The sequence below is a fragment of the Schistocerca nitens genome, chromosome 6, assembly GCF_023898315.1.
Source record: "Schistocerca nitens isolate TAMUIC-IGC-003100 chromosome 6, iqSchNite1.1, whole genome shotgun sequence".
NCBI classification, from domain to species: Eukaryota; Metazoa; Arthropoda; class Insecta; order Orthoptera; family Acrididae; genus Schistocerca; species Schistocerca nitens.
This window is the reverse complement of record NC_064619.1, coordinates 474265471-474292142: the sequence shown is the minus strand read 5'-3', so window position 1 is coordinate 474292142 and position 26672 is coordinate 474265471. Positions and strand designations below refer to the sequence as shown.

Here is a 26672-nt window from a genome sequence, read left to right as displayed (position 1 = left end):
TACAAAGGCAATTTTTGTGTGGATCGTTACAAATCCTCCTGCAATGAAAGACGTTTCCCAACAGATTTTCCAAATTTCTTTTTACGGAGGGGAGGGGGTATTATCTCTATTAGAAAACTTAGTTCCTGCTTTGCTGATGTCGCCTCTTTCTCGTGCATTACAATGCACTTTCACGATTATATGCGTGTTTTATAATCGATTATATGATAATGTTGTGCATAAATGTGATACATAAAGAAATAACAAGAACGAAACTATAATTTGTGCTTTTATTTGTTTTGGAAGCCACATCGAGTTCAAGGATTTGAGATACATCGTTGCCTAGACTTTCACCCTTTCATAGTCGCTCTGGTATTTGGTTCTGTAGATGCCCTCTGGGTCGTATTTAGCTTCAAGTTCGTTCCACATGGCGGGTTTGTTCTTGATGAGGTGTCTGATGACCTTTTCGGCGCCATCCCGCTGATTTGGTCGGCATCGGTTGCAGCCATTCGTCAGTGCGTCTGGGATGACCTCTGCAAAAATGGGACCGTTGGAGAAACATCACCCAGTTAAAACTAATGAAAGTAATTATTTTATTTTTACTGTTACATAAAAATTCACTAAACTAATATTTTATCCTACTTTAATGATCATGATCTTCAGAATAGTGACCTTTCCACCGTACTACAATTGTAAATTTGTCAACATGAGATACAGAAAATTCCTTTTTTATGATTCCACTATATCCATTGACATCACACTGAGGATGAGAAGAAGTTTCAAAAGACTGAACTGCGAACAGTTTTGAACCACATCGCAAATGCTTCAAAAATATTTTAATGTTGAGAAAAAATATCTGATTCTCTTTGAGATAACTTTATAATTACAAATATTTGTCGACTATTTTGAAGTTTTATGAAATTCCTAGAATGAACCGAACCGCAGATTGTCTTTCATGACTTCATTCTAGACACATTTTCACAATATATGAATGATATTAATTTTGAGTATAAGACTCCGTTTGATTTGTTTTTCGTTCTATGTAACTTCAGATTTTAATGTCATAGAAAAAAATTTTTCTTCCTTTTTTGTATATACACTCATAACAATGAGGTGTTATGAAAACAAGCAGCTCAGGATATCACTGTACACTACATATTGTATGTTTCACTTTGTCGAGAATGATGTAATCAGTGATGGAACGTAATCCAAAGGATATATTTTTATACACAGATTGTAAATTTTAAGCTGATAAACTAGAATAACTCGAAAAATAAGCTTCACACGAAAAAATGTGTCGAATCCAAAGTTGATTATTTTCGAGGGGGACATCTGCTGGTGCTAAAATTAGCCCGCCACTCCAGCCTCCTGGGGTTGGGGCCGGAGGCAACTTTAAAATTTCAAATGGGAACCCCCATTTTTATTGCAGAATCAGATTCTACATAAAAAACTACGTACATTTTGTACTAAACATTTGTTTTGATTCTTGGTAGTTGGCACTGTAATTCAAGAAAATTCATGTTCTCACTTTTGCGTGGAAAATGGTTACGGATAAATAAAAAATACTTACTAACTTCGTAAATTCTGATTCGCTAAAACTAAAACTCTCCCTCTGTTGAGAGAGAGGAATTAGTCTTTTAAATGTTGACCCAAATAATAATTTTTTGCTTGGATGCGAATACGTTAGGTTTGTTTCATGGTCAACATTTGTAAAACTCTAGAAGCTGTTAAAGTATAGTGAAGCAGCAGACGGGTGTACTGTAGTGGCGGCTGGTGGTACTCACCCTTGAGGTACTTGGCGTCGGCGGTGCAGTGATCCTCGGTGTTCTCGATGAGGCAGCGGAAGTAGCTGTCGAACAGGCGGTCGCTGCGCAGCACCTCATCCAAGTTGACGTTGTCGTACTTGCTCGAGTACATATCGGTCTCCTTCTGGCCCTTCACCCTCTCGTAGTCGCTCTGGTACTTCTTGCTATAAACGCCCTCGGGGTCGTACTTGGCCTCCAGTTGGTTCCACATGTCGGGCTTCTTGTTGATGAGGTGCTTGATCACCTTCTCGGCTCCCTCCCTCTGGTTCGGCCGACAGCGGCTGCAACCGTTCTTCAGAGCGTCCGGGATGACCTCTGCAAGACAGAGTTGCCTTTGCATTTGTGCCATGCCATGCGTGTATTGCACGAAAAAGCCTGGGACGCACGTAACGATGGAAAGCGACGCAAAAGTACAATTCATCAGCGCTTCCCAACGGGCCCAAATGGTTGGGTTTCTCCATGATTCAGAAGGGGAGACAAGTAGAACATAGTACAACATTTACGTGCCTGTCCGTGTTTCCTTTCCTTTCTGGCTTCGTCCCTGTAACGAGGGTTGTTGAATCCTCGAGGGTAGATATTCCAACACGAAAGGTATTGAAGTCGAGGACAATTTTCGTTCAATTCCTTGTTTGTGATTACCTTACTAGAGACAAAATTAAACGAAATAGCTGTCTGTACCACATAAAACAGTATGTATATGCTGGGTATAATAAAAGCAACTCCTAACAAGATAATAATCTGTCGATTGTACTTCCGCCTGGCTTTCAACGAACAGCGTGAATGTGAACGAAACAGGTTGTTTTGGACGCCAGGACTCCTTCTCTGTATTTTCCTTCATTATAACACGAAGAACGAGACGTGCCCTCTGTCCCATGACAAATAACGTCAGAGGAAGGAAAAAAAGTTCTAAGGTTCGGACCTGTCCGAGAGAAAAGACATAAATTATATAAAACTGAGGCGAAGATGGCCATTGAACTCTTCAATGGATATGCACGTCAAGCTCGAACTCAATGGAATTGGCGAAATGCTGCGAGTAATATGGACGACGGGCAAGGAACACTACATTCGTAGTGTGTGGATAAGGTGATAATTTGGGTCTGACGGGAGGCGTGCTAGGGTAGTCCGTGCAGTGGCCGTGACCACCGTGTCCGAATCGCGTGGTGTCAGCGCATCTATTTAGTAATCAGGAGACCTAGGTTGGTCTCCCAGGCCCGCACAAATTTTCAAGAGATGTATTTCCAGATATGTAAAAATATAATGTTGCGATCGAGACATCTGATTGGAACATGCGACAAGATCGTTGCATAAATTCTGTTTCATCTATTTCAGTTGACATCAGGAGGCTGATTTTCAGTTGATGGCATAGAATGTTAGATATACTATATTTAAAGGTAAGAAAGCAGCGATTAAATTCCCTTTAATGGTTAAACGTATATTATGTGACTTCTGGGCCCAAACAGAACAAGCACTTCAATATACCTAGAACCACGTTCCGTGCTACAGTTAAACAGTGGCTATAAAATAAATGAATATCAAAGTGGTAGGTATGTTCCTCTAGTTCCTGAATGTCTTAATATTTTATACACAAACTAGTTAATGACATTAACTGCCAGCGAGCATTGATTCATATCAATGGGGAAAACTGAAAATTTGTGTTGGACCTGTATTCGAACACGGGTGTCCTGCTGTCTACACAGATGCGCTGACTCCAGCGCTATCCTGACACGTTGGTCATCCCAGCTGCACAGACTACCATAGGACGCCTCCCGCGAGATCCACCTTGTCAGCTTATCCATACACTACTGATGCAGTGCCCCTTGCCCATTACTCTCCGTACTTGCGAAATTTTTAATTAATTAGTTATTGATACTTTAGATACGTGAAAGCACGTAGCGGTTTCATCAAAGTGAGTTCAGCGTTTCGTAAGGAAGAGAGTGCGTGCAACGTGTGACTCACCCTTGAGGTACTTGGCTTCGGCAGTGCAGCGGTCGTCTGTGACGGCAATGAGACACTCGAAGTAGTTGTTGAGGAGTCGCTCGCTGGCCAGTACCTCGTCCAGGTTGACGTTGTCGTACTTGCTGGAGTACGGCTCGTTGTCCTGGCCGCTCTTTGCCATGTCGTACTCGTTCTGGTACTTCTTCCTGTACGTGCCGTCGGGGTCGTACTTGGCCTCCAACTTGTTCCACATATCGGGCTTGTTCTTCATCAGATGTTTGATCACTTTCTCGGCTCCTTCCCGCTGGTTTGGACGACAGCGACTGCAGCTGTTGTTTAAAGCGTCAGGAATGACCTCTGGAAATATGAATTATTCATAATTACTATGAGGCAAAAAATAATGTATTACCATTGTGATATGCAAAAGAGAAACTAACGTAAGCCACTCAGCTCTCTTACAGAATTAGCAATAAATCGTCCAATATCGTCCTGGTACAATGAAAGAAAGTATCCTCTGAATAACCCACTATATTTATTATTTTGTTTTCAGATTTCCATTTGATGAAAACATCATTTTCAAGTCCAAAACTAACAATACTGAATCATGCATCTATGATACAAGAAGTAAATAAATAGAAATAGACCGAACCCATTGTGTTTTTCATTAACTTTAATTCCGTCAGGACAGAAACTGCGTTTTATAGCTAAAGTAACATATAAGTCTTTGAATAGTGCTAAAGGTGAATGCCTGACCAAAAATCAACGATTACGGGACAGTTAGGATCCAGATGCACTATCGTCAAAGTCATCCACTGAATCATACCGTCTTGTACCCAAGGACGTTCGATGTACTTATATTTGAAGTGTAATAGTTTCATGTCGTACTCGAAGGGCAGTTTTACCCTATTCCTTATCTTCATCATGCCAAAGGCGTTGCCTCAGTGGTAACACCGATTTACGTAAGCCCACCGAAGTTAAGCGCTGTCAGACTTGGCTACCACTTGGATGGGTTACCGTTTGGTCTGGGGAACGCTGCTGGCAAGTGGGCGCACTCAGCTCTTTTGAGGCAAATTGAGGAGCTACTTGATTGAGAAGTAGCGTCTCCGGTCACGGAAGTTGACAACGGCCAGGAGTGCTGTGTGCTGACCACATGTCCCTGCTTATCCGCATCCAATGACGCCTGTGGTTTGAGGATGACACGGCGGTCGGTCGATACCCTTGGAATTTCAACGTCTTTTCAGACGGAGTTATCTTCATCATATAGTACAAATACGACACCATATTCCGCACAGCTGTTACACGTTGTCACCTACAGTCAACAGATACATTTAAGACACAATTCTCGAATGCCGTGTGGAACAGTCCGATAGGGTACGGTCAAGGAAAAGTCTTCTGATCAGCCGTCTGAAGTCACCCACCAGTATCTCCCAACCAACAATGCCATACGTCTCTACGTTTTATTTCTCTCATGTTGTACGTATCTCGTCCTGCTGAGCTTTCTTCCTGAGCTCTAGGGCTGTTATAGCACATACCTTGATAAAAAAAAAATGATTGAATATCAAAAGAAATTGCTTACAGAAATTCCCATTTCATCAGCTAGTCGACAATGTAAAGGTGACAGACGTGTTGCACAAACAGTACGTTAGTCACATTCCTTGAACAGAAATCTCTGTGCGATTTTCAAACGACATTTAATTCCTGAAACACAGTTTGATTTTATTTCAGTTTCCTTAATAGAGCATTTCTTTATTGAATACTCATGACAAATACGAATCTCCTTCGAATCGTCTTCGTAATATTTTGAGATCAGAATATCCTTACAACAATTGTACAATTGGATGACGAATTATTTCAAGTATAATTCGAAGACAGTAGACACAGTTTAGTTTAGGCTAGTGCACAATACTGACATGTGGATCATCTAAAGCAGCATATATAGGGTGGCGCAAAATAGGTGCTAGAAAGTGTTTGTCTACTGTGGCTTAATCGTCTGCCATAAATGAGTTTCCTTGTGATATTTTACTTTAGCTCTGGAAATTCTGCAGCTCACTCATCAACGTCTCACTTTACTTTTCATAACGGAAACGCAAGCACTGGAACAGCGTTTGTTCAAGGTAAAGACGTTTTATACAAATTCTGGACGCGTTAGGGTGAGTCGCGCATTCGACAGCACATTTGATCCAAGAACAGCACCATCCCGAGTGACCACCTCTCCGTGGGATTACAATACTGAAAGGAAGTCCAATTGTGATGACAAATCTCAAACATTACCTGGTACTGATTTTATTTAAAGTTTCCTCCGTTTTATTGAAGGCTGATGAAACATTCTGAATTACTGGATCCCCACGTGCCACAATGAAAGTGCACTCATGATGACCAGCCTCAGCTGAAACCCAGGCGAATGTGGAGCTAGTGGAAACCCTATTCAATGGAGAGCTAACTACATGAGATAGACATTCAGTGTGGCAACTCCCTTAACAAATTCAACTGTGGAAAATTTTTAAGGACAGTGACGTGGAGCGGCGGCATTCGTTTTCAAATGACAGGACCGAAGGCTTTGACAATGGAACAGTCGTTAAGAATCCGATTTTAATGATGAGGCACACTCCCAACCCTATGGGGACGTCGACAAACAGAAATTGTTCCACTGATTTACTGTGGACCGACACCTTCAAGCTGCTGGACGTGGTGTGAAATGGCCCGCTTATAATATCGATCTCGACCCGTATGATCATATCTTTTGAGATTATCTAAAGTGCAGGGTCTTCGAAGATGAACTTGCAACATTTCACCACCTCCATACTGCAGTTTCGAGAAATATCCGTGCAGTCGAAAATGGTGGTCTTCAGTAATTTTTCACGGAATTCAGACTCTGCACACTCGTTGAAGCAGGGGGAACGCTCTTGCACTAATTTTCTGGTTGTCTGCTATAGAATAAATATAATAACAAGAAACTATCACCAGATACTATGATACCATACAAAAACTTTGTAGCACCTATTTTGCGGCTCTCTGTACTTGTTGTAACGATATACAGAGGACTGAAACGTGTGCCTCTATTATATTTACTGTTTGCTGTACGTTAAGCGTTTGCACCACACAAAGTGATGAAATCGCCTCGTAAACCTCACTGCTGCGCTAAATGCTTATTGTGGGTGTCACTCACCTTTCAGGTACTTGGCGTCGGCTGTGCAGCGATCATCCGTGTCGGCCATGAGACACTCGAAGTAGTTGTTGAGGAGTCGGTCGCTGGCCAGTACCTCGTCCAGGTTGACGTTGTCGTACTTGCTGGAGTACGGCTCGTTGTCCTGGCCGCTCTTTGCCATGTCGTACTCGTTCTGGTACTTCTTCCTGTACGTACCGTCGGGGTCGTACTTGGCCTCCAACTTGTTCCACATATCGGGCTTGTTCTTCATCAGATATTTGATTACTTTCTCGGCTCCTTCCCGCTGGTTTGGACGACACCGACTGCAGCCGTTGTCCAAAGCGTCAGGGATGACTTCTGTAAACATGAAAAGACACAGTTTCCTCTTTAGTTTTTATTTGGTAAAGAAGTTTGTCACAATACCTTTAGTGATTAATACAGCTTTTATTTGACGTTACTCGCATGAGTGGGCAGGCTGTTATTCAATTTTATATGCTGTTCATACATTAAATGCTCCATTTCGGTAGACTGAATCGAGGAGAATATGAAGCCCGGAGTTATAATACTCCATTTACTTGCTCCAGTCCTGAAACTCAAGTCGTTAGGCTGATAAAGTTACATTGTTCCTATAAATAGTCATGAGTTGTTATCAAATTTCTGGAAGTAGAATGGGTCAAGCAGGACGATATCCGAAGAAGGTTACCGAAAGGTTTTTCACGACGAAAGCTTGGAAGAAAGAACAAAACGCAAATATCAGCATAATCTTTGACCATCGATTGAAAAGTAATTACAATAGAAAGAAATACGTGAAGTCTCATGCATTGGCAGTAAGCCTTACTAGTAACAGACTACCATGGACTGCACACTATAACTCAGTACATTGATGTACATTTTTCTGGTACTTCGATAAACATGAGCTTCGCGAAATCGAAAGTAACATACCAGTCTTAGACTTCAACACCGTCAATTTTACATTTGCTTGGAATCTTAATTTTTTTTTTCTGGAAGTAGGTGTGATTTGAGACCAAAACAGTTGTGACTACTGTACATATTTTTGCATCTACATCATACTCCGCATTTCACCTAATAGTGCCAAAGGGTACTTCCTGAACCAGTAATTGATAATCCAGCCTCGTTATAAGCGTCAATGGCGCTTGGTGAGAATGGTTGCCAGTAAGCCTGGGTATTGGCTCTAATTTCTCGAATTTTCTCGTCGTGATCATTATGCGAGATGTATTTTGGAAGAAGTAACGCGTTGTCCGACGTTTCTCGGAAAATAGTAGTTCTGTCCGTGATGCACAACACCCCACTTGTAACGTCTGCCAATAGTGTTCCTTGAGCATCTCGGAAGCGCCCTCGCGCCGAATAAACGATTCCATGAAGATCATTGTATGTTACGTATCGTTCTTCACTGTATCCTACCTATCTCTTCTATGAATCCTGTGAGGCTCCTGTATTGCTGAGCAATACTCAAGAATCAGTCGAACAAGCGCCTTATGAGCCACTTCCTTCGTGGATGAGTTACACTTCCTTGAGATTCTTCTTACGAATCTCGGTGTGGCCTCCGCCTCTCCCACTGTCTGTTTTATGTGACCATTTCCCGAAGGTCGCTCTGGATAAACCTGGTAACCTGTTCATATTTGTTACCGAAAACTGCTGAAATTGGTTGCTCTGGAAAATAACGCACCGGACAGTATTTCATTTATCAGATATGGGCTCTTCTCTGTTGTTCCCAGTAAATAATTACACAGAGCTTAATGAAGACGTAAGGGATATATGGCTAGGAAATTATGTCTTACTAGCTGTTACAATTTTCCACTGATGTTATACTCGCCAGTGTTTTCGTAAACTGTATACAACTTTCTTCAAGATCAGGAATTATTGATGGGAAGGAAAGAGGTAATGGATGAAACGGTTCGTTGGAAAATTCTGCACGAATTGCCCTTATTGTCAGCTACGAAATTTGGTTAATACATGAGCAGTGTTGCTGTGGTCGCTGGCATCGGCCATTTCTTTATCCATCGACTCACTTGACAGAGATAGCCGGCAGCCGTTTGTATTCGTAGCCGTGAAAGAAGAATGTGAAAATGTGGTAGGAGGCTAATTCATATTGATCAGACTGTGCTCTAACGTTGTTGCACGTAGGAAACGTCAAACTCTTTATCCTGTGTTCGGTCATGTTAATCTACTGGTCCTATCGCAGAGTTTTAGACCCTGTACCGACTCTATGTTTCAATCCCCGCTAAAAAAAATTGTTTTATTCTCAAGATGCCGCCACAACATGTCAAATAAAACACCTGATACCTAGTCATCACATTAATTTGGAGTATGTAGATATTCCTCTGAGGCAGTTAGGAGAGGAGAGAAGCCATGGCTAAATATTTTAAGGACAGACAAACACACATGGACCTGTGTCATAACTTACTAGTTCATTCTAATGACGCTAATTTCATTAGTAAGAGAATACAGTATCTGACATTTCATTTTGTAAAACTTACTTTCCTCTTAATTACTTTTCCTGAAGTGTCTCACATTGCTCGGATAAACCAAGTGATTCAAATCCCACAGCAAAAGGGAAATATGTATAATTTGAAAGATATTAAAGCTAATGTGATTACATTTCCACGAAAATGCACGTAAGTGAACAAGATTAACTATATTTACGTCGATAGGCACCCCTTAAGTTATTTGTATTTACAAGAGGGTAGTACAGTCGACATTTGTGTGCATTTGTAATTTCATAAAGTGCATAGTACGCTGGGTGTCTTAACAAATATTCAGCAGGTGTTCAGTTTGCTAAGAAATCTCTTTCAGTTGCTTTAGCATTATCTTGGAGATAGCAAGGAAGCTACCTTGAATAACTATTGTAAAATATTTTTCATTGTCACTAATATTCTATGTAATTTTCCATGCAAGCTGCTTCGCGCTGCTAACGATGGTTGGTAACTGAAGCACTGAAGACTTACTTTTAATCCTACTGTGAATCACCCAGTATTTCAAACATCGACATCCTATAATCAACGTGTTTGTCACTAACATGACTGCAAAAAAAGACACACACTTGCTACATAAAATTTTCACTCCGAATCTGAGTGAACTTCGTTTTGAAACATTGCGACTGGTTAAACCCACTTGAAACACTAGGATAGAACACATGTGTATTCGGATTTTTGATGAGTTGGGGCTTCACATCTGTCAAACAATTGTGAAACTTCATTACAGATAACCATCAGTTGTTTGATTTTTTGCTCAGTGCCACCGGTTTCCATCAGTAGTTCATTATCAAGCCGAAGCAAAGTGTGTATTTTCATTTGCCTACCGACATTTATGACCTAGTCCAGTCACTGGACAGTTTTCGGTACCAGCTACGACTAAGTACGTCCCATTGTGAGATTCTGTAATTAGAACGCATCTGCTGACTCACCCTTGAGGTACTTAGCGTCAGCAGTGCAGCGTTCTTCGTTTTCGTCCATGAGGCACTGGAAGTAGTTGCTGAGAAGGCGGTCGCTCTTCAGCACCTCGTCCAGATTGACGTTGTCGTATTTGCTGGAGTAAGGCTCATTGTCCTGGCCAGTCTTGCTCCTCTCAATGGGTGCCTCCCCCCGCTTGACCCTCTCGTACTCGCTCTGGTACTTCTTCCCGTACACACCCTCGGGGTCATACTTGGCCTCCAGTTTCTTCCACATATCCGGCTTGTTCTTGATGAGGAATCTGATGACCTTGTCGGCACCGTCTCTCTGGTTGGGGCGGCAGCGACTGCATCCGTTCGTCAGAGCATCTGGGATGACCTCTGAAATTTCAGCAACGGAAATACTTATTAACACGCGTCATTGTAATACGGTATCAAAATTTCAGTGTTTCCCGTTAGTAACTAGTTTTCTTGACAGAAACTAATAAAATCTATATTTGTTGCATTGCAAATAACTCACAATTCTACAACCGATTTGAATTGTATTATACTTATTTTACCTACTAATTTTTTTTAAAGAAACATTAATGAAATAACATTCCGTATATGCTTATCACAATAAAGCAGAGGGACTTTTTTAGCCCGTAACATGAAATAATGGAGAGACCGATGAATGACTTTGCTCCGTAGCAGTGGTGCGATCACGATTTATTTTCCTTAACTCTAGAGGTATTACACTCACACCAAAAAAATAACATGAGCCAGAGAAAGTACAAAGAAATAAATCATTTGAAGAGACGCTATATAAAACACCAGTTATACCTAACAGAATTTATGTCCCTCACTTGGAGGGAGGAGGAGATTGGTGCTTAACGTCCCGTCGACAACGAGGTCACAAGCTCGGGTTAGGGAAGGATGGGGAAGGAAATCGGCCGTGCCCTTTCAAAGGAACCATCCCGGCATTTGCCTGAAGTGATCTAGGGAAATCACGGAAAACCTAAATCAGGATGGCCGGACGCGGGATTGAACCGTCGTCCTCCCGAATGCGAGTCCAGTGTGCTAACCACTGCGCCACCTCGCTCGGTGTGTCCCTCACTTGAACGTAGATGGGTATTCTGTGAACTGCATTTTGTAGCTACAAAACACAACGATACGTACACATGCACATGTGTCATAACACAGCTATAGCGAAGGAAATGAATTAATTGTTTTTGCATGTACCTAATTTCGATTAAGGCTTTTGGGTGCTTTCCCTTGGTTGTAATACAAAGATACGAACCGATAATAGCACACATTTATTCCTAACAGGGAAACCCGTCTATCCATTACCAGATTATCTGATATTTAACCGAAAAGAACCGAAACTCTATAATGTGAGGGACCTCAAAGAGCCGGCTCTATTCGCTTGACTGGAAAATAAAATACACAATATTAAAGCAGCAGTATCTCATTACTATGTATGTCTCAATGGCAAATCGGTTCGAATCGCAATAGACAACTATTGTACCGTTCAGTCTGGCAGGATAGAGATAAAAGTATTCTGGATGTACGAGGAATGCGTTATGGTCTCATTCTCAATCTAAGGAAAATCCAACTCAAAAAAATAATTCAAATGGGTCTGAGCACTATGGGATTTAATATATGAGGACATCAGTCCCCTAGACTTATAACTACTTAAACCTAACTAACCAAAGGACATCACACACATCCATGCCCGAGGCAGGATTCGAACCTGCGACCGTAGAATCCAACTCACACGTCCTAGTAATGGAGAAAGGGCAACGTCTCAGGTGAGGGCCGAGTGTCTCTCGGAATGAGAAGTCATTCTCTGTCAAGAGACAAGAGTCTCCTTGGACGGCACGCAGGGGATTCTACTCGCCTGATAAAGGGCCAAGCAAATTTTTCCTATTCTCGAAAATGATATTCAAGTTGGAAAGAAGATGTTTAAAATCAACCTAACCTCTCGAAAAGCAAATGTAATCACAGTATTCAGTTTCAATTTACCAGGAAGTTCCACTGCGATATAAACTCAATTAGAGAGTAGGGTTTTTGTCTGGAAAATCGACTAATTTTTACAGGCATACGAGAAGGACAAAGATAGACAATAGAGCGTATTATAGATATTTAGTGGCAACCAGTCACTGCGTTAGTGGCAACTTCAAACGTGTGAGAGTCTGAAACAGGGCGAAAGTATCCATTTCACTTCCAGTGGTTCCACACGTTTTTCTACGCAAAGTGTACTTCATTCAGGTTAGAAGTGACTATTTATTGGCGCCGGCCGGAGAGGCCGAGCGGTTCTAGGTGCTTCAGTCTGGAACCGCGCGACCGCTACGGTCGCAGGTTCGAATCCTGCCTCGGGCATGGATGTGTGTGATGTCCTTAGGTTAGTTAGGTTTAAGTAGTCCTAAGTTCTAGGGGACTGATGACCTCAGATGTTAAGTCCCATAGCGCTCAGAGCCATTTGAACTATTTATTGGGGTACTAGGTCAGTTCCGGCAACGAGCTAAGCGATTTGGAGTCCTGCTTAGACTGCTGACTTAACCCAGTACAGGAGTACTGGGCACCTGCCTAGCTTACTCACCCTTGAGGTACTTGGCGTCTGCCGTGCAGCGCTCTTCTGTGTCGGCGATGAGGCACTCGAAGTAGCTGTTGAGGAGTCGCTCGCTGGCCAGCACCTCGTCCAGGTTCACGTTGTCGTACTTGCTGGAGTACGGCTCCTCGTCCTTTCCGCTCTTGACCCTCTCGTATTCACTCTGGTAACTCTTCTTGTAGATGCCTTCAGGGTCGTATTTGGCTTCCAGTTTGTTCCACATGTCGGGCTTGTTCTTCACGAGGAACCGGATCACTTTCTCGGCACCCTCACGCTGGTTAGGCTTGCATCGGCTGCACCCGTTTGTGAGCGCATCTGGGATGACCTCTGCAGACAGAATTAGTTAATGGATTATCGCACTGCTAATAGAGTAGACTGACACATAAGGCAGAAGTGTCGCATTCGTCATGTGTCATTCGTTATTTGGAATCTTACCATCTGTGACACGATCACTGACGTTTTTAAGATCATTTATAATTAATGATTTGATCAAGGTGGAAAGTGAAGGGAAGCAAACCTTTCGATGTGTTCTTCAGTTTAAATTCAACAGAGCGCCAAAATTCGAAGATGCCTCAAATTGTTGTAATGAATGATATTTTGGGAGAACCAAGACATAAATGTGTCTAGCCGTCTCAAATAGACTTATTTTGGAGCGAGCGTTTCACCTTGTGGCCACTTAACTATGTTCAGGAGAACCCCTTAGTGAACTTCCGTGACATTTGGAGGGAAGGAGAGATGTACTAGCAGAAATAAAGTAGCGAGAGAAGATCGTGAACTGTGCCTTAATAGTTCAGACGGTGAGAGCTCTGCCCGTGAATCACAAGGCTTCACGTTTGAGTCCCGCACCTGTCAATCGTTTCAATCTACTGCTAGTGAGTTGCAAACTGGTATAAATTCCGCTCCAGAGTGGAAGAAATAGTTTTGAAACCGATAGGGCGCGACGAAACCCTTTTTAATGACCCACACGAATTTGAGAGTTAAGAAATATGATCAATTGTCACAAGCCCCTGGAAGTGCCAGTAAGTCTGCATACAATTCAGTCTTTTGTTACCGCGATTCCTTATGTTCTTGGTGAGATAGCTCGTGAAAGGCATAGATTTTTTCTATTCAATATTAATACTACCAAAGTTTTTGTCCTTCGGTTGAAGGTGATGTTATGCACATGATGGAATGGAAAAATTAGTTTAACGGGTTCGTATATACAATTACCGACTTTTGTTACCAAAATCTCTGACGCCCTCAACTATAATAATTAAAAAAAACTGCCGAGAATGCAATTATTCCAACATAACAACGTCGGCTATAGATTTATATCTTACTCTCTGGGACTCCTAAGTGTAAACTGAGATTTAAGGCAAAAGTCGTTATAAATTCTTAATTTATGATAGGTGTTGTTTAAATACTTCTCGTTTTTCTTATAGCACTAAGTAAAGCTTGCAGCATTTTTCTATTTATCACAGAAAGTCCCGTAGTTTTGTGTGAGTCTTTTTTTTTAAATAGTAGACATAAATGGACGGCTACAGAACGGAATTTTACGTTCTGAGAAACTATGCCGTCTCTGAAGGAAATAAATTGAAACGTAAAATTAAATTATAGGGTTTAAATTTGCACTTAGAAATAAGGAAGTCTGCCAAGTTTACGTTCGTTGCTGGGAGCTACGTTTTTATTATCACTACTCAGAAAATGTTTGATTTTAACTGACACTGTAACTGTTTTATTGGGGAAGCATGCAGATCTCCGCCACAACTGTCCTGAAGTTCTTTCTCTGAATGATCCTCCTATTCGATAGCGGAACTATGATCACTGGCTATTGTAAAATTGTCGTATTCTTCGTCTCTTTCTTGATCTATATTACTGACGCCTTCCTCCATCTAACAGTGTCATCAAACTCGAGAAATTTAATACTGACGCGTTCCTGCGAACGCATTTTGTGTTATACACTACTGTGCAGAAGAAAAGAGGTACGTAGTTGATTAGGTGCGGTCTAGGAGTTCTGACACTTGTCAATAGCACGTGTCAGCAACAAGCAAACAAGTCGTTAACGCAACCGACAGCATAACACGCTAAGGCCGGAAATTTAAGGACGATAGAGAGTGCACAGAAGCATTCCGCTACAAATAACCTTGGAGAGCGAGTTCGAAAATTTTCACGCAGTCTGAGAGAATACACCTCATGAGTTAGAGGATTACTGTCTCTTTTGATGGTACACTGAAGTAGGGCGTTGGTAGCATTAGACTTACCCTTGAGGTACTTGGCGTCGGCAGTGCAGCGGTCGTCAGTGTTGGCCATGAGGCACTCGAAGTAGCTCTTCAGTAGGCGCTCGCTGGCCAGAACCTCGTCCAGGTTGACGTTGTCGTACTTGCTCGAGTACGGTTCATTGTTCCCCTCTCCTTTGGCCATCTCGTACTCCTTCTGGTACTTCTTCCTGTACACGCCCTCGGGATCATACTTGGCCTCCAGTTTGTTCCACATGTCCGGTTTGTTCTTGATAAGGAACTTGATCACCTTGTCGGCTCCCTCACGTTGGTTTGGGCGACAGCGGCTGCAGCCGTTGGTCAGTGCGTCCGGTACCACTTCTACAATAGAAAAGTGACCGAATTTTGTAATCTGATGACAGGTATTTCTTTCACATGGTGCAAACAGTTCAATGATTACCTAATTTTGATACGTTATGAACAGAGTACTCAAAATTTACAGTAGTTATTAATTTGCTCTCGCCGTTTCAAAATTTTCACATTTCCCAAATAGGTTACATGCATGGACTCATCTGTCATTTCTAGGTTCTGCAGTATAAGCATAGTTACTCAGTTCAATGATTACCTAATTTTGATACGTTACGCACAGAGTATTCAAAATTTATAGTAGTTATTAATTTGCTCTCGCCGTTTCAAAATTTTCAAATTTGGTTCAAATGGCTCTGAGCTCTATGGGACTCAACTGCTGTGGTTATCAGTCCCCTAGAACTTAGAACTACTTAAACCTAACTAACCTAAGGACATCACACACATCCATGCCCGAGGCAGGATTCGAACCTGCGACCGTAGCAGTCCCACGGTTCCGGACTGCACGCCTAGAACCGCGAGACCACCGCGGCCGGCTTTTCACATTTCCCAAATAGGTTACATGCATGGACTCATCTGTCATTTCTAGGTTCTGCAGTATAAGCATAGTTACTGCGGTGCACTCTACTGCGTTAATTTTACACGCCAAAGGACGGGAAACGGTTGTATGGCTACGGTTACCTTCTGATTCCATATATTGTTCGAGGATGGGCTCCGGAGCACTGTGTCGGCTCACCAGTAATCGATTGTAATGTTTTTTGTTTCGGTCATTTCATTGATGAAGTGAGGGCAAGCACTAATAACAGATTTACGATACATGCGCAAGCTAAGTAATATTAGAAATCGGGTTTTGATTTAACTGACGTGTCACTTACATTGAATTTAATAAGATATGTAGTATTGCACAAAGTTATTTTGTTTAATGTCATAAAATAAATATAAATCAGACAGACATGTCACGTCACAAGCAGGGGAAGAGATTATATGAGAGCACTGAAGGGAAAATGCATTATGTAAGAGTTTGCAGCCAAGGCTACCACTGTGTTTGCGTGTTTGTGCGTGCGTCTGCATATATTGTAAGTAGGCTGTTTAGGTTTTTATGTTGGTAACGCCACGTAGCGCTCTATGCGAAAATCACTGACTGTGCTGTGTGAAGTCTGTGGCTGGTTTGCATTGTTGGAATATTTGCTATGGTAGTGTTGGGCAGTCGGATGTGAACAGCGTATAGCGTTGCGTAGTTCGAGGTGAGCCGCCAGCAGTGGTGGATGTGGGGAGAGAGATGGCAGAATTTTGAGAGCGGACGATCTGGACGTGTTTCCATCAGAAAGAGTAAATTTGTAATACTGGATATCATGAACTGATATATATATTATGACTTTTGAATATTATTAAGGTAAATACATTGTTTGTTCTCTATCAAAATCTTTCATTTGCTAACTATGCCTATCAGTAGTTAGTGCTTAGAATCTTTTATTTAGCTGGCAGTATTGGCACTCGCTGTATTGCAGTAGTTCGAGTAACAAAGACTGTTGTGAGGTAAGTGATTCAAGAAAGGTATACGTTATTGTTATTCACGGCCATTCTTTCGTAGGGATTATTGAAAGTCAGACTGCGTTGCGCTAAAAATACTGTGTCAATTTAGTTATGATCAGAATAAGTAAAGAGAGAAAAGTCTGAGTACGTTCAGTTTTGCTCAACTGTTTGAAAATCAAATAACTTAAGGGGTTTACCAGCACAGTAATTCGTAAATTTTTCTAAGGGGAGAATTCAATATGTGTGTGTGTATGTGATTTGATGCACGTGCTTGTGATGTGAAAATAGTGAGAAAATTTTCTCTAAAGAACTTATCAATCACTGCACCATAGTTCCCTACAGTATGCACAGATAAACCCATGTGCAGTAGCATCTGTGTTTGACTAGTTCCCTCTGTCGTCAGAGAAAAAAGATTAGAACGTAGGAGAACATTTTGTTTACTTCATATTAGCATCCTAGATCTTTCATGAAATCGGTAGCCGGCCGAAGTGGCCGTGCGGTTAAAGGCGCTGCAGTCTGGAACCGCAAGACCGCTACGGTCGCAGGTTCGAATCCTGCCTCGGGCATGGATGTTTGTGATGTCCTTAGGTTAGTTAGGTTTAAGTAGTTCTAAGTTCTAGGGGACTAATGACCTCAGCAGTTGAGTCCCATAGTGCTCAGAGCCATTTGAAATCGGTAATAAAGCACAGGAAAAGATGATATAAAAGATCAAAACTAGTATCCATATAGAGGGAGGAAGGTAATACTTTTGGACTTTGTTGACGTGTACTTTTAGAAGTAATCATGCCGCCATTTACCTGAAGGTACTTAGGGAAGTTGTGGAAAATTAGAAGCAGTTGAGCTCTTCCCAAGTAAGAGTCATACATATGTGTGTCTGTCCACCAGGTGTGTTCCGCAGTTTTAGAAATTGTGCAATAAACTGTTCGCAAGGCAACAAACCATTTAAGCCGTCATTCCCGTACTACTCAGTGTTAAAGTTAAGAAATAAAATGGAAACTATTGCCGTGAAGGACAAATGATGCATACTCTTGGCATTAATATCACACTTTGTTGGCTCCTATAGAACGTATTTGTGAAAACTTTGTCTGTGCCAGACATGCACTTTTGAAGTTAAAGACGAGAAGAGGCAGCAAAAGTTTGAATACTGAAACATTTCGCTACAAAGGGAGTATCATTATCAAGTATAAAACAAGCTAGCAAATGATGCGATTCTTTAAGGCAAACGTCGTAAGGACTTTTACTACCACTTAAGGCACTGCTAGTACCAATAATGGAGCGATAAGTAAACCTGAACATAATAAGTAAAAGGCAACCACTTTGCTGAATGGATCAGATTTTACAGGGTGCAGAATTTTCGAAGGTTGCGAAGATTTTTTGAAGAAGTGCTGTCCACCGTTTTCTTTCTCGTTGACATTAATCTGTCAGTTAGTCTACGTATTATTCCAGAAGAGTACTCGTACGATAGCCTTTTCATGAAACCATCATCTTTCTTTGCCATCAGTGGTATCATTTGCCACGTCTTGCAGCAGACAGATAATGTACAAAAGTACTCACCCTTGAGGTACTTGGCATCCGCCGTGCAGCGCTCTTCTGTGTCGGCGATGAGGCACTCGAAGTAGCTGTTGAGGAGTCGCTCGCTGGCCAGCACCTCGTCCAGGTTCACATTGTCGTACTTGCTGGAGTACGGCTCCTGGTCCTTCCCCCCCTTGACTCTCTCAAACTCGTTCTGGTACCTCTTCTTGTATACCCCCTGTGGGTCGTACTTCGCCTCCAGTTTCTCCCACATGTCTGGTTTGTTGTTAATAAGGAACTTGATGACCTTCTCGGCTCCTTCCTTTTGGTTCGGACGGCACCGATTACATTCATTGGTGAGTGCGTCCGGTATTACCTCTGTAAGAAAGTAAGTTGATGTATACCACATAAGTACAATGCATACGTGATCAAATTCTCTCCCAGCATTTGGCATAAAATCTTACATGAGTTTCTACAATAGGAGGTAAAGCCTTAGAGTAACCAAAATTTTCAAGAGAGAAGGTTGCCTAAGAAAAACTTACCACTGATGCCTTTTGCATGAAAAACCGTAACATATACGCGTTTAATCCACAGCAACGAAGAGTTACAATTACTTTGTAGGTCAGAGATAATAAGAATGTAATTAATCGGAGTGAGGAGCATCCCCGTGATTGTAAAGGATCAAACCTTACTTCTGTTAGTAGATTTGGGTATGTTGCCTGAGCGACATACAAACAGAAAAGTCAAGAATTCCGATTTTTCGGTTTAATTTCCAATAAGACAGTGATTCAAAAGTAATAAGGGTAACTTTATTAAACAGCTGGCAATACAATTATGCAATTTACTTTTCAAAAGAGATTTGGAGGTAAAGTAAGGTTACTATGATAGAATGGGAATGAACCCCAAATACGTGACTTTACCAGTATTGTACCTCTATGCATGAAGAAACTGAAGTGCCATAAATGTAATCTAAGGGAATATTCGGCAGTACAAAGACTGATAAGAAATTAGTTTGTTTCGACACAGAATAGCGAGAAAATGAATGCCGAGAAACACTAAATCGAAGAAGCGATATGACAATAAAACATATGTTAGGACTTCATAGTATAGCTTGCAGGTCGCTGTAGGGAGCCATAAACGTCAAACACACTAGCAGAAGAAAGAGAAGGGAATATGAAGAGCTAATAACCTCGTAAATGCTACTCTGAGATCAAGAGACTGGCGCGCTGAATCATGCCAAGCAGAAGACTGATAACCACCAACCCCGTCATACACTCACTCCAATTAAAATGTAGTCGAAAAGCGAAGAGCTAGAGTGTAGCGTTTATTTGCGATGTCAGCAACGAGTACCATGCAGGCGTTTCCTTTACAAGCAAACACTAACACCGTTGCACACGAAAACGTACTTGTGTGAAACTAATCTTAACACTATACAGTCTTAAAACTAATTCGGGTAAGAGGGAGAATTATTTTCCATGTGCTTCTTGTTTCTCAGCTCAAAAACATGATCGAGCACTGGTGATCTGTCACTTAACTTTTCTCACCCTGCACGCACACCTGCCGAATAGATGCGTAATACTTGTGTGTTCATGATGAAAACAGAGAGGCCAACATTGTTAGGTCTTACATCTACATTTACATAGAGATGCCGCAAGTCACTATATAGTGCATGGCGGAGGGTACTTCGTACAACTTTTAGTCATTCCCTTGCCGATTCCAATTGCTAATGGAGGGAGAAAAACGGAGTGTCTATATATCTCCATAAGAGCCATGATATCTCTTACCTTATCTTCGTGGGCAGTTATGAGAGATGTGTGTTAGTGGCGATAGGACTGTTCTGTAGGCTGCAGCAAATTCTCTGAAATTTTTCAGTAATATTTCGAGAAAAGAATGCCTTCTACGCTCCATGTATTCCCATTTGCGTTCACGGAGCATGTGCGCACCACTCGCGTGTTGATAAAAAGCACCAGTCACGAGTCAGAACACCTCTGAACTGCTTCAAAGTCTTCGTTCAGCCTGACATATCTGACTCAGTCTGACTCGAACACTATTTACAAACAGGTTTGACAAGTGTTCTGTTCGTGGTCGCTGATACAGATGAGCTACAGTTCCTTCTAATTCTCCCAAGAAATCTAATGAACGACATTGCGATCGTACTTGAGGCTTCGAGGGTTTTTGAAATGTTTTTCGAAAAGAAAATGGTTAATTTTTCTGCACAGTTACTCATAACTTGTACCAGACGTTGCTGGTTTCAAACGTCACCAAACTTCTTCAGACGTTGAGAAGGAAGTAGTAGTTGACTCGCAAACAATGAGAAATCCGGTTCAGTTACTGACTCTGTGCTATCCTAAGTGTTTGCGAATGACTGTTGCTTCCATTCTTACGATATGATGTTAGCCCTCGATGATCGAAACCGGTAATTTCTTGTAAAAATTATAAGTGACTGAGCTGGAAAATAGACTATGGTGAAAAAATCACTATCTGAAGCCCTGTCCAAAATTACCGAGAATTAGAATATTGCCCCCAAACAATCATTAAACAAACTTGCATCACAAGGAGCCTCTAGTTGTTCTAGTCAACTACCAGTCTTCCAGGTAAGGTCATTATTGATTGCTTCGTCCGGAAGTTGTTTTATTCCAGATATTTTTACGCCATGTCCTACGAACTTCTCAATAGCTGACTTGAAGAACAAATGAAGTGTGTTAAGTTCCGTTTTGAGCTCCCCAAAAACTACCGCTAAACCTCACAGCATGCTAAGGGACGCTTTTGTTGAGCGTCAAGAAAGAACACTGGAGTGAAGAACGGCATGATTACCTCCAAGACCTCTTGATAAAAATTCTTTAGTGAACAATTTCGGTCGACGTATCATCATCACGTTCATAAAATCACTTACTACATAGTGCTAAGCGATATAAAATCAATGGCGTCAGATTATAAAATTCAGGAATTCGTCAATGTTTTCGCATAGTTATATAAATTACATTGCTTGCCATAAAATGTGCCAGACAATGCACTCATTCATGCTATATCAACAGTCAGCATTAACGCTACGAACGATGTAATTATAATGTAGAATTGTCAATTCGTAGCCTTAAAGCTGATTGTTGATATAGCATGATTGAATGAAGCCACAGACACGTTTTATGATTAGCGATCTAATTCGTATTGCACAAATAACCTTATAGGTCGGGCAACCTCTACTGAAAAATTTGTACTGCGAAGGACAATCAAACAATTTAAAGTCAGAGATGGTAAAATAGCCTGTGTTAAAACTGAGTGAAAGTACAAATCCGCAATAGCTGTTTATTTTGTGTTCACGTATGACTAGCGGTTTCATAACCTGGAGGTATCTTCAGGTCATATCTGCATACAGAATAAAACTTCATAAGTAAAAGCACTAGTAATCAACATAACCTACCGCACAAAGTAGGCAGTAAAGCGATGTTCTCACAAAACTAATACATCATGTGCTACGAATTCCAACACTGATGATTTCAAGAGTTCTATTATGTGACGCCACTGATTTCATACCTCCAGTGCGATGTTGTAAGTAAATGCTTTTATGAACCTCATGACGATCCGTGGACCGAAACTGGGTTTTCGACAAAGCAATTTTTCAGTAGCTCTTGGCAGTAATCATAACGTTCGACAAATATTTACAAGTTCTGGGGCACCACATTCTGAAAACATTTGAACAATCTTAAGCGAGTTTTAGATGACCAACATTCTGTGGAGAACAATAAACACTCCGACCGATTGTCATCATGCACGACTTAAGACATTATCGTGAAAGTGTGTGAAGTGATCCACTAGGGCAGAAAATAGGCTATCCATGACACATGTGAAATCGTTGGAATTTCGTACTAGATACGGCAAAGCATTCGAGCTGATGAACTGAACATAAATGCAAGGAATTTTGTTCCTCGTCTTTTGAACACCACTCAGTGAAACGATGAGGTGCAGATGCGCACTGAACTGCGAACAACTATTCGAGACGATCCATATTCCCTGTCGTAGGTCGTAACTGCCGAAGAATCATTGATGTACGGTTATCCCCCTGAAGCAAGACAGCAGTCTGTACAGTGGAAGACATCATACTCTCTGCAGTCCGATAAAATGCGCCAGGTTCGCAGCAACATCATGTCGATGCTAACGAATCTTTGCTTGATAATGATGAATTTGTCCTTCAGTACTTTCTTCCATTTGACTAGTCGGTCACAGGTAAGTTTGTAACACCATAGCTCTAATACTCTACGGATTTATTTTGCGTTTTGCTTCGGTTTAATGTTATAACATTGAACATCTGTAAATGTGTTTATTTGAATCGATAACATAAAATTGTATACCCTTTTCTTTGTTAAAACTTTGATGTCATGGTTTGGTTCTATGCAAAGTAGTGTATCTGTCTATTAAATGCTTTGTCCCATTTGGAGGGAACAAAACTAACTGTATATGATTGTAATTTTGTGTGAATAATTTTGTGTAGACATGTTAATATGTGAAAATGTTCTGTCTTATTTAATGTATTTGATAGCTGTTATGTAAACTGCTGATCCTCACTTAGGGCTCTTAGTCATTCTGTATGTAAACGGTGTAGTGGTTCCCCTCGGGAACGGAACTGTGTAGCGCTCGCAAATTGTGGTTGGCCTAGGTGGAAAAGGTGGAACAAGAGTCAGTCGGGGACGAGCCAGCAGTCAGAGATAAGCTACGAGTCCGTGCACTGCTGTGTAAAAGTTGCATAGTGCTGGTTTCGAGAGAGGCTTTTCTGTTATTTTCCAATGCCTCGGATGAACGGATAAATAGCTGGGCTATTCTGGAATTTGTATCTATCATCGCCACCAAGAAATGACAGAGTCCAGCAATTCTGCCTGCAATTCCACCTACCAATATGCAGTTGCCACCACACTGCGCAATCACTGTAACGTAATACTATAATGATGTACAGTGAAGGATCAGCTTAATGGATGTGTTATTGTGCTGAAATATAAGGTAATTTATATCTGAATTTATGTACCTACCTTGACTTTTCTCCTCATCATAACACCTCTCAGGTTCCTCTCCGTTTGAGCTGAAGTGATATCCGAGTGTCCTTACTAAAAGAAGTTAAAGCCTAGAGTTTTGCTAATTAATGTCTCTTGAACTTAGTAAAAAGAAAGTTAAAGTTAATGTGGCAATAGAGTGAGTTAAAGTAAATATTATTTGCTCAAAATAACTTTCCTATTAAAACTGCTACTTAAAGTGCTGTTGCTAACTTCAATATTAAAAGTTCTTAAGACTGAGACTTATAAGGCAAATGATTACATTATCGTCCGTAATAAACCCTAAAAGGTGAGTCAGTTCTTGCAATTTGGTCAGTATTGTGTTTCGCTGTAGTAAAAGTGAGAAAGCTGCAGTTGTGAAACTCTATATATTCATGTTTTCTAAGTGTTTGTGTATCTTGTGTATTAGAAGTGCATGTTAATAGTAATATTATAAAGACCATTCACTTTATGTAAGCCTGAAAGTAATAGTGTGTTTCGGTATCTCTTATAATTTAGCAAATACTGTAGTTTGTGCTGCTCCAGTTGTTAGCTTCAATCTTAAAACATATGTGTGTCAGAGTTCATTGCACTCGCGTGTGGCTAAGTGTAGGTTGTGTTTGTCCATTAGAGTTACTAATAACTACTTTCTTGAACGAGAATGTTAATCATTCTCTTGCCTAGTTAGGCTGACGGCCGTTTTCTTTATCCGTTGAACAGTGCAGATAGGCAAAATTTTGTTTGGTACTGTTCAAATATTTACGTAATTCTGACTTTCATTTCCGATGAGCCACTTCTGTTAGGTACAACACGGTCAACATAACAAAATTCCTCTCAGAGGGTAACACTGCTCTGTTGCTTTGTACGATAATTGCTTTTACAAAATAGTTTTATGTCACAACCTGTTTCTAGCATTGAGGTTATGGTATAGCAGTAGCAGACAGGGAGTGTTATAAGTTCTGCTGCTATGTTTTGAGGAGACTGAGGGAAGATGCTACGCGCTAACATTCTAAGAGAATGGAGAACAAAGCTTCATCGATTCTACTCGCCTGATATAGGGTCAGGCAAATTTTTCCTATTCTAGTAAATGATATTCAAGTTGGAAAGACGAAGTTTTAAATCCATAGAAGAAAGTCACTGCAGTCGGAAACATTAGTGAACACACTTCAAGTACGAGACTTGAAGGAATGCATTTACAGCAATAGAAAAATTGCTGGAAGCGTTGCACACAAGGGACTATTTTGACGATGATGGTGGAGATTAAAATCTAACTTAAGTTGTTTGATTTTTACTAGGATATTCTTGTAAATTACGAGCAGTTTAATGTCATCCATATTTTGCAGCTGTGAGGGTGATATATTCTACGCGCAACAAGCTTCAATAGAAACGCCCTCAGTCATAACTTTCTTCTGGTCTTTTTTTTTAAAAAAAATTACACGATTCACTGCGGGCTCTGAAGGTCCATCTGCAGGTGTAAATCGTCAAATACATAATCGACATTTTCTCACGACTGTGGTGAAATGCATTTCCCTGCTATAAGAAAGTTTAGCGTTAGGTTTCGTATCTCGTGAATCGAGAGCGGAAATTGTGAGAAACAGTGGATGAAACAATGAAACACTTGCAGAACAACAAAAAAGAAACACATTTAACCTTTAGAAGTAAGAATACGTTGATTTATTCATACTTTCGTCGCACATCAAGTCCCTCGATGCGCACATTAGTTTACAAATGTTTAAAAGCATAGAATTAATTTAACCTGATGTGATCAAAGATGAAATTTATCACACAGAAAGAGAGATCTGAATTTTAAGAAGTAAATATACCCATTTAAAATAGGTCTATAAATTTACTAAAATGACTATGGATAGTGAAATCAGTTTGTTCATTTAACACAGGTTTAGGCTTTTCGTCTCTGTGGAGATATATTTCCAGTTGTTCTAACAGATTTTGTGTAGTACCATTGGTTTCATTTTATAGTACTATCACATTGATCTTGTTGATCACGTGTTTGGTTTCTAGCACATGCTGTGCAATAAGCCGATGGTAGGACCCAAGTTCTATTAGAACAATTGTAAATATACCTATTCAAAATAAAAAGCCTGAATCTATGTTAAATAAACAAACAGATTTCACTAGTCATAGTTACTTTAGTAATTTTAAAGACTTAATTTTAATTTATTCCTTTCATAGATCAAATTCTTAAAAGTCAGATCTCTGACACTATGTGATAAACTTCATGTTTGATGACATCAGGTTAAACTACATCTGCGACGTGCTTATAAACACTTGTAAACAAGTATGCACCTCGAGCGAAGTGATATGCGACGATAACGTGAAGAAACCATCGTACACTGTGGAAATGTGGAAACTTAACATGTAACATTATAATAAAAAGAAAATGCATGGTAAGTGTTAGACGAATTGCACCTGAAGTTGAACCCACAGGGTTCGAAATGCAACGTGTAATTTAATGAAACACGAATAAAATTGTAACTGATGGCGTTCGTATCACAAATGAATGAAGATGAAGGAGACGTACCTTTGAGATACTTGGCGTCCGCGGTGCAGCGGTCGTCGGCGTCGGAGATGAGGCACTGGAAGTAGCTGTTGAGCAGGCGGTCGCTGGCCAGCACCTTGTCCAGGTCGACGCTGTCGTACTTGCTGGAGTAGAGCGCCGCGTCCTCCGCCGGCGCCGCCGTCGCGGCCGCCACCAACACCGCGAGCAAGACCGCAGAGCGCGTCTGGAGCATGGCGATCTCTTGTCCGTGTCCGTGTCTGAGTGCACCCCGGGCCGGGCGGCAGCCGCTCTTATAGCTCGCTTCGCGCCGCCGGCTTTTGCCCGGTCACTGACACCGCCATATTTCCCGTTTATTGACCGTTCGCTTTTTGAGCGGCAGGCGCCATTTGCCGATTCCCCGGTCTGCATTTTGCAGGCTCCGGCGGCGCCAGCGAACGCCCGGATCCGGTCCTGCAGGATTTCCGCCGTCACGTAGCGGGCTGGGATTACTCCCTGAGCCTGATGGTTAGGTCGCTGGTATTCCCGGACGAACCAACCGCCGCTTCCTTACGATAGGTCGCGGCGAGAGCACCCACATCTGCCGCAGCTGTCCTCTTTTGTGCTTCCATTTGAACCGCTTATAATTTAATATGAATTTATGGCGGAAATGGAGGAGGAAACGAGGTTA

At 41.3% G+C, this 26672-nt stretch overlaps 1 protein-coding gene across 1 annotated transcript; it reads right to left on the bottom strand.

The window, feature by feature from the left end:
* Positions 1 to 290: 290 nt before the first annotated feature.
* Positions 291 to 26240, bottom strand: LOC126262634 (uncharacterized). The gene is made up of 4 exons (XM_049959392.1): positions 26027 to 26240; positions 18512 to 18847; positions 1764 to 2099; positions 291 to 512 (listed from the first exon to the last, which is right to left on the bottom strand). The coding sequence occupies exons 1-4, from the start codon at positions 26235 to 26237 to the stop codon at positions 322 to 324; spliced, it is 1074 nt and encodes a 357-aa protein (XP_049815349.1). The 5' UTR covers positions 26238 to 26240; the 3' UTR covers positions 291 to 321.
* Between the last annotated feature and the right edge of the window lie 432 nt (positions 26241 to 26672).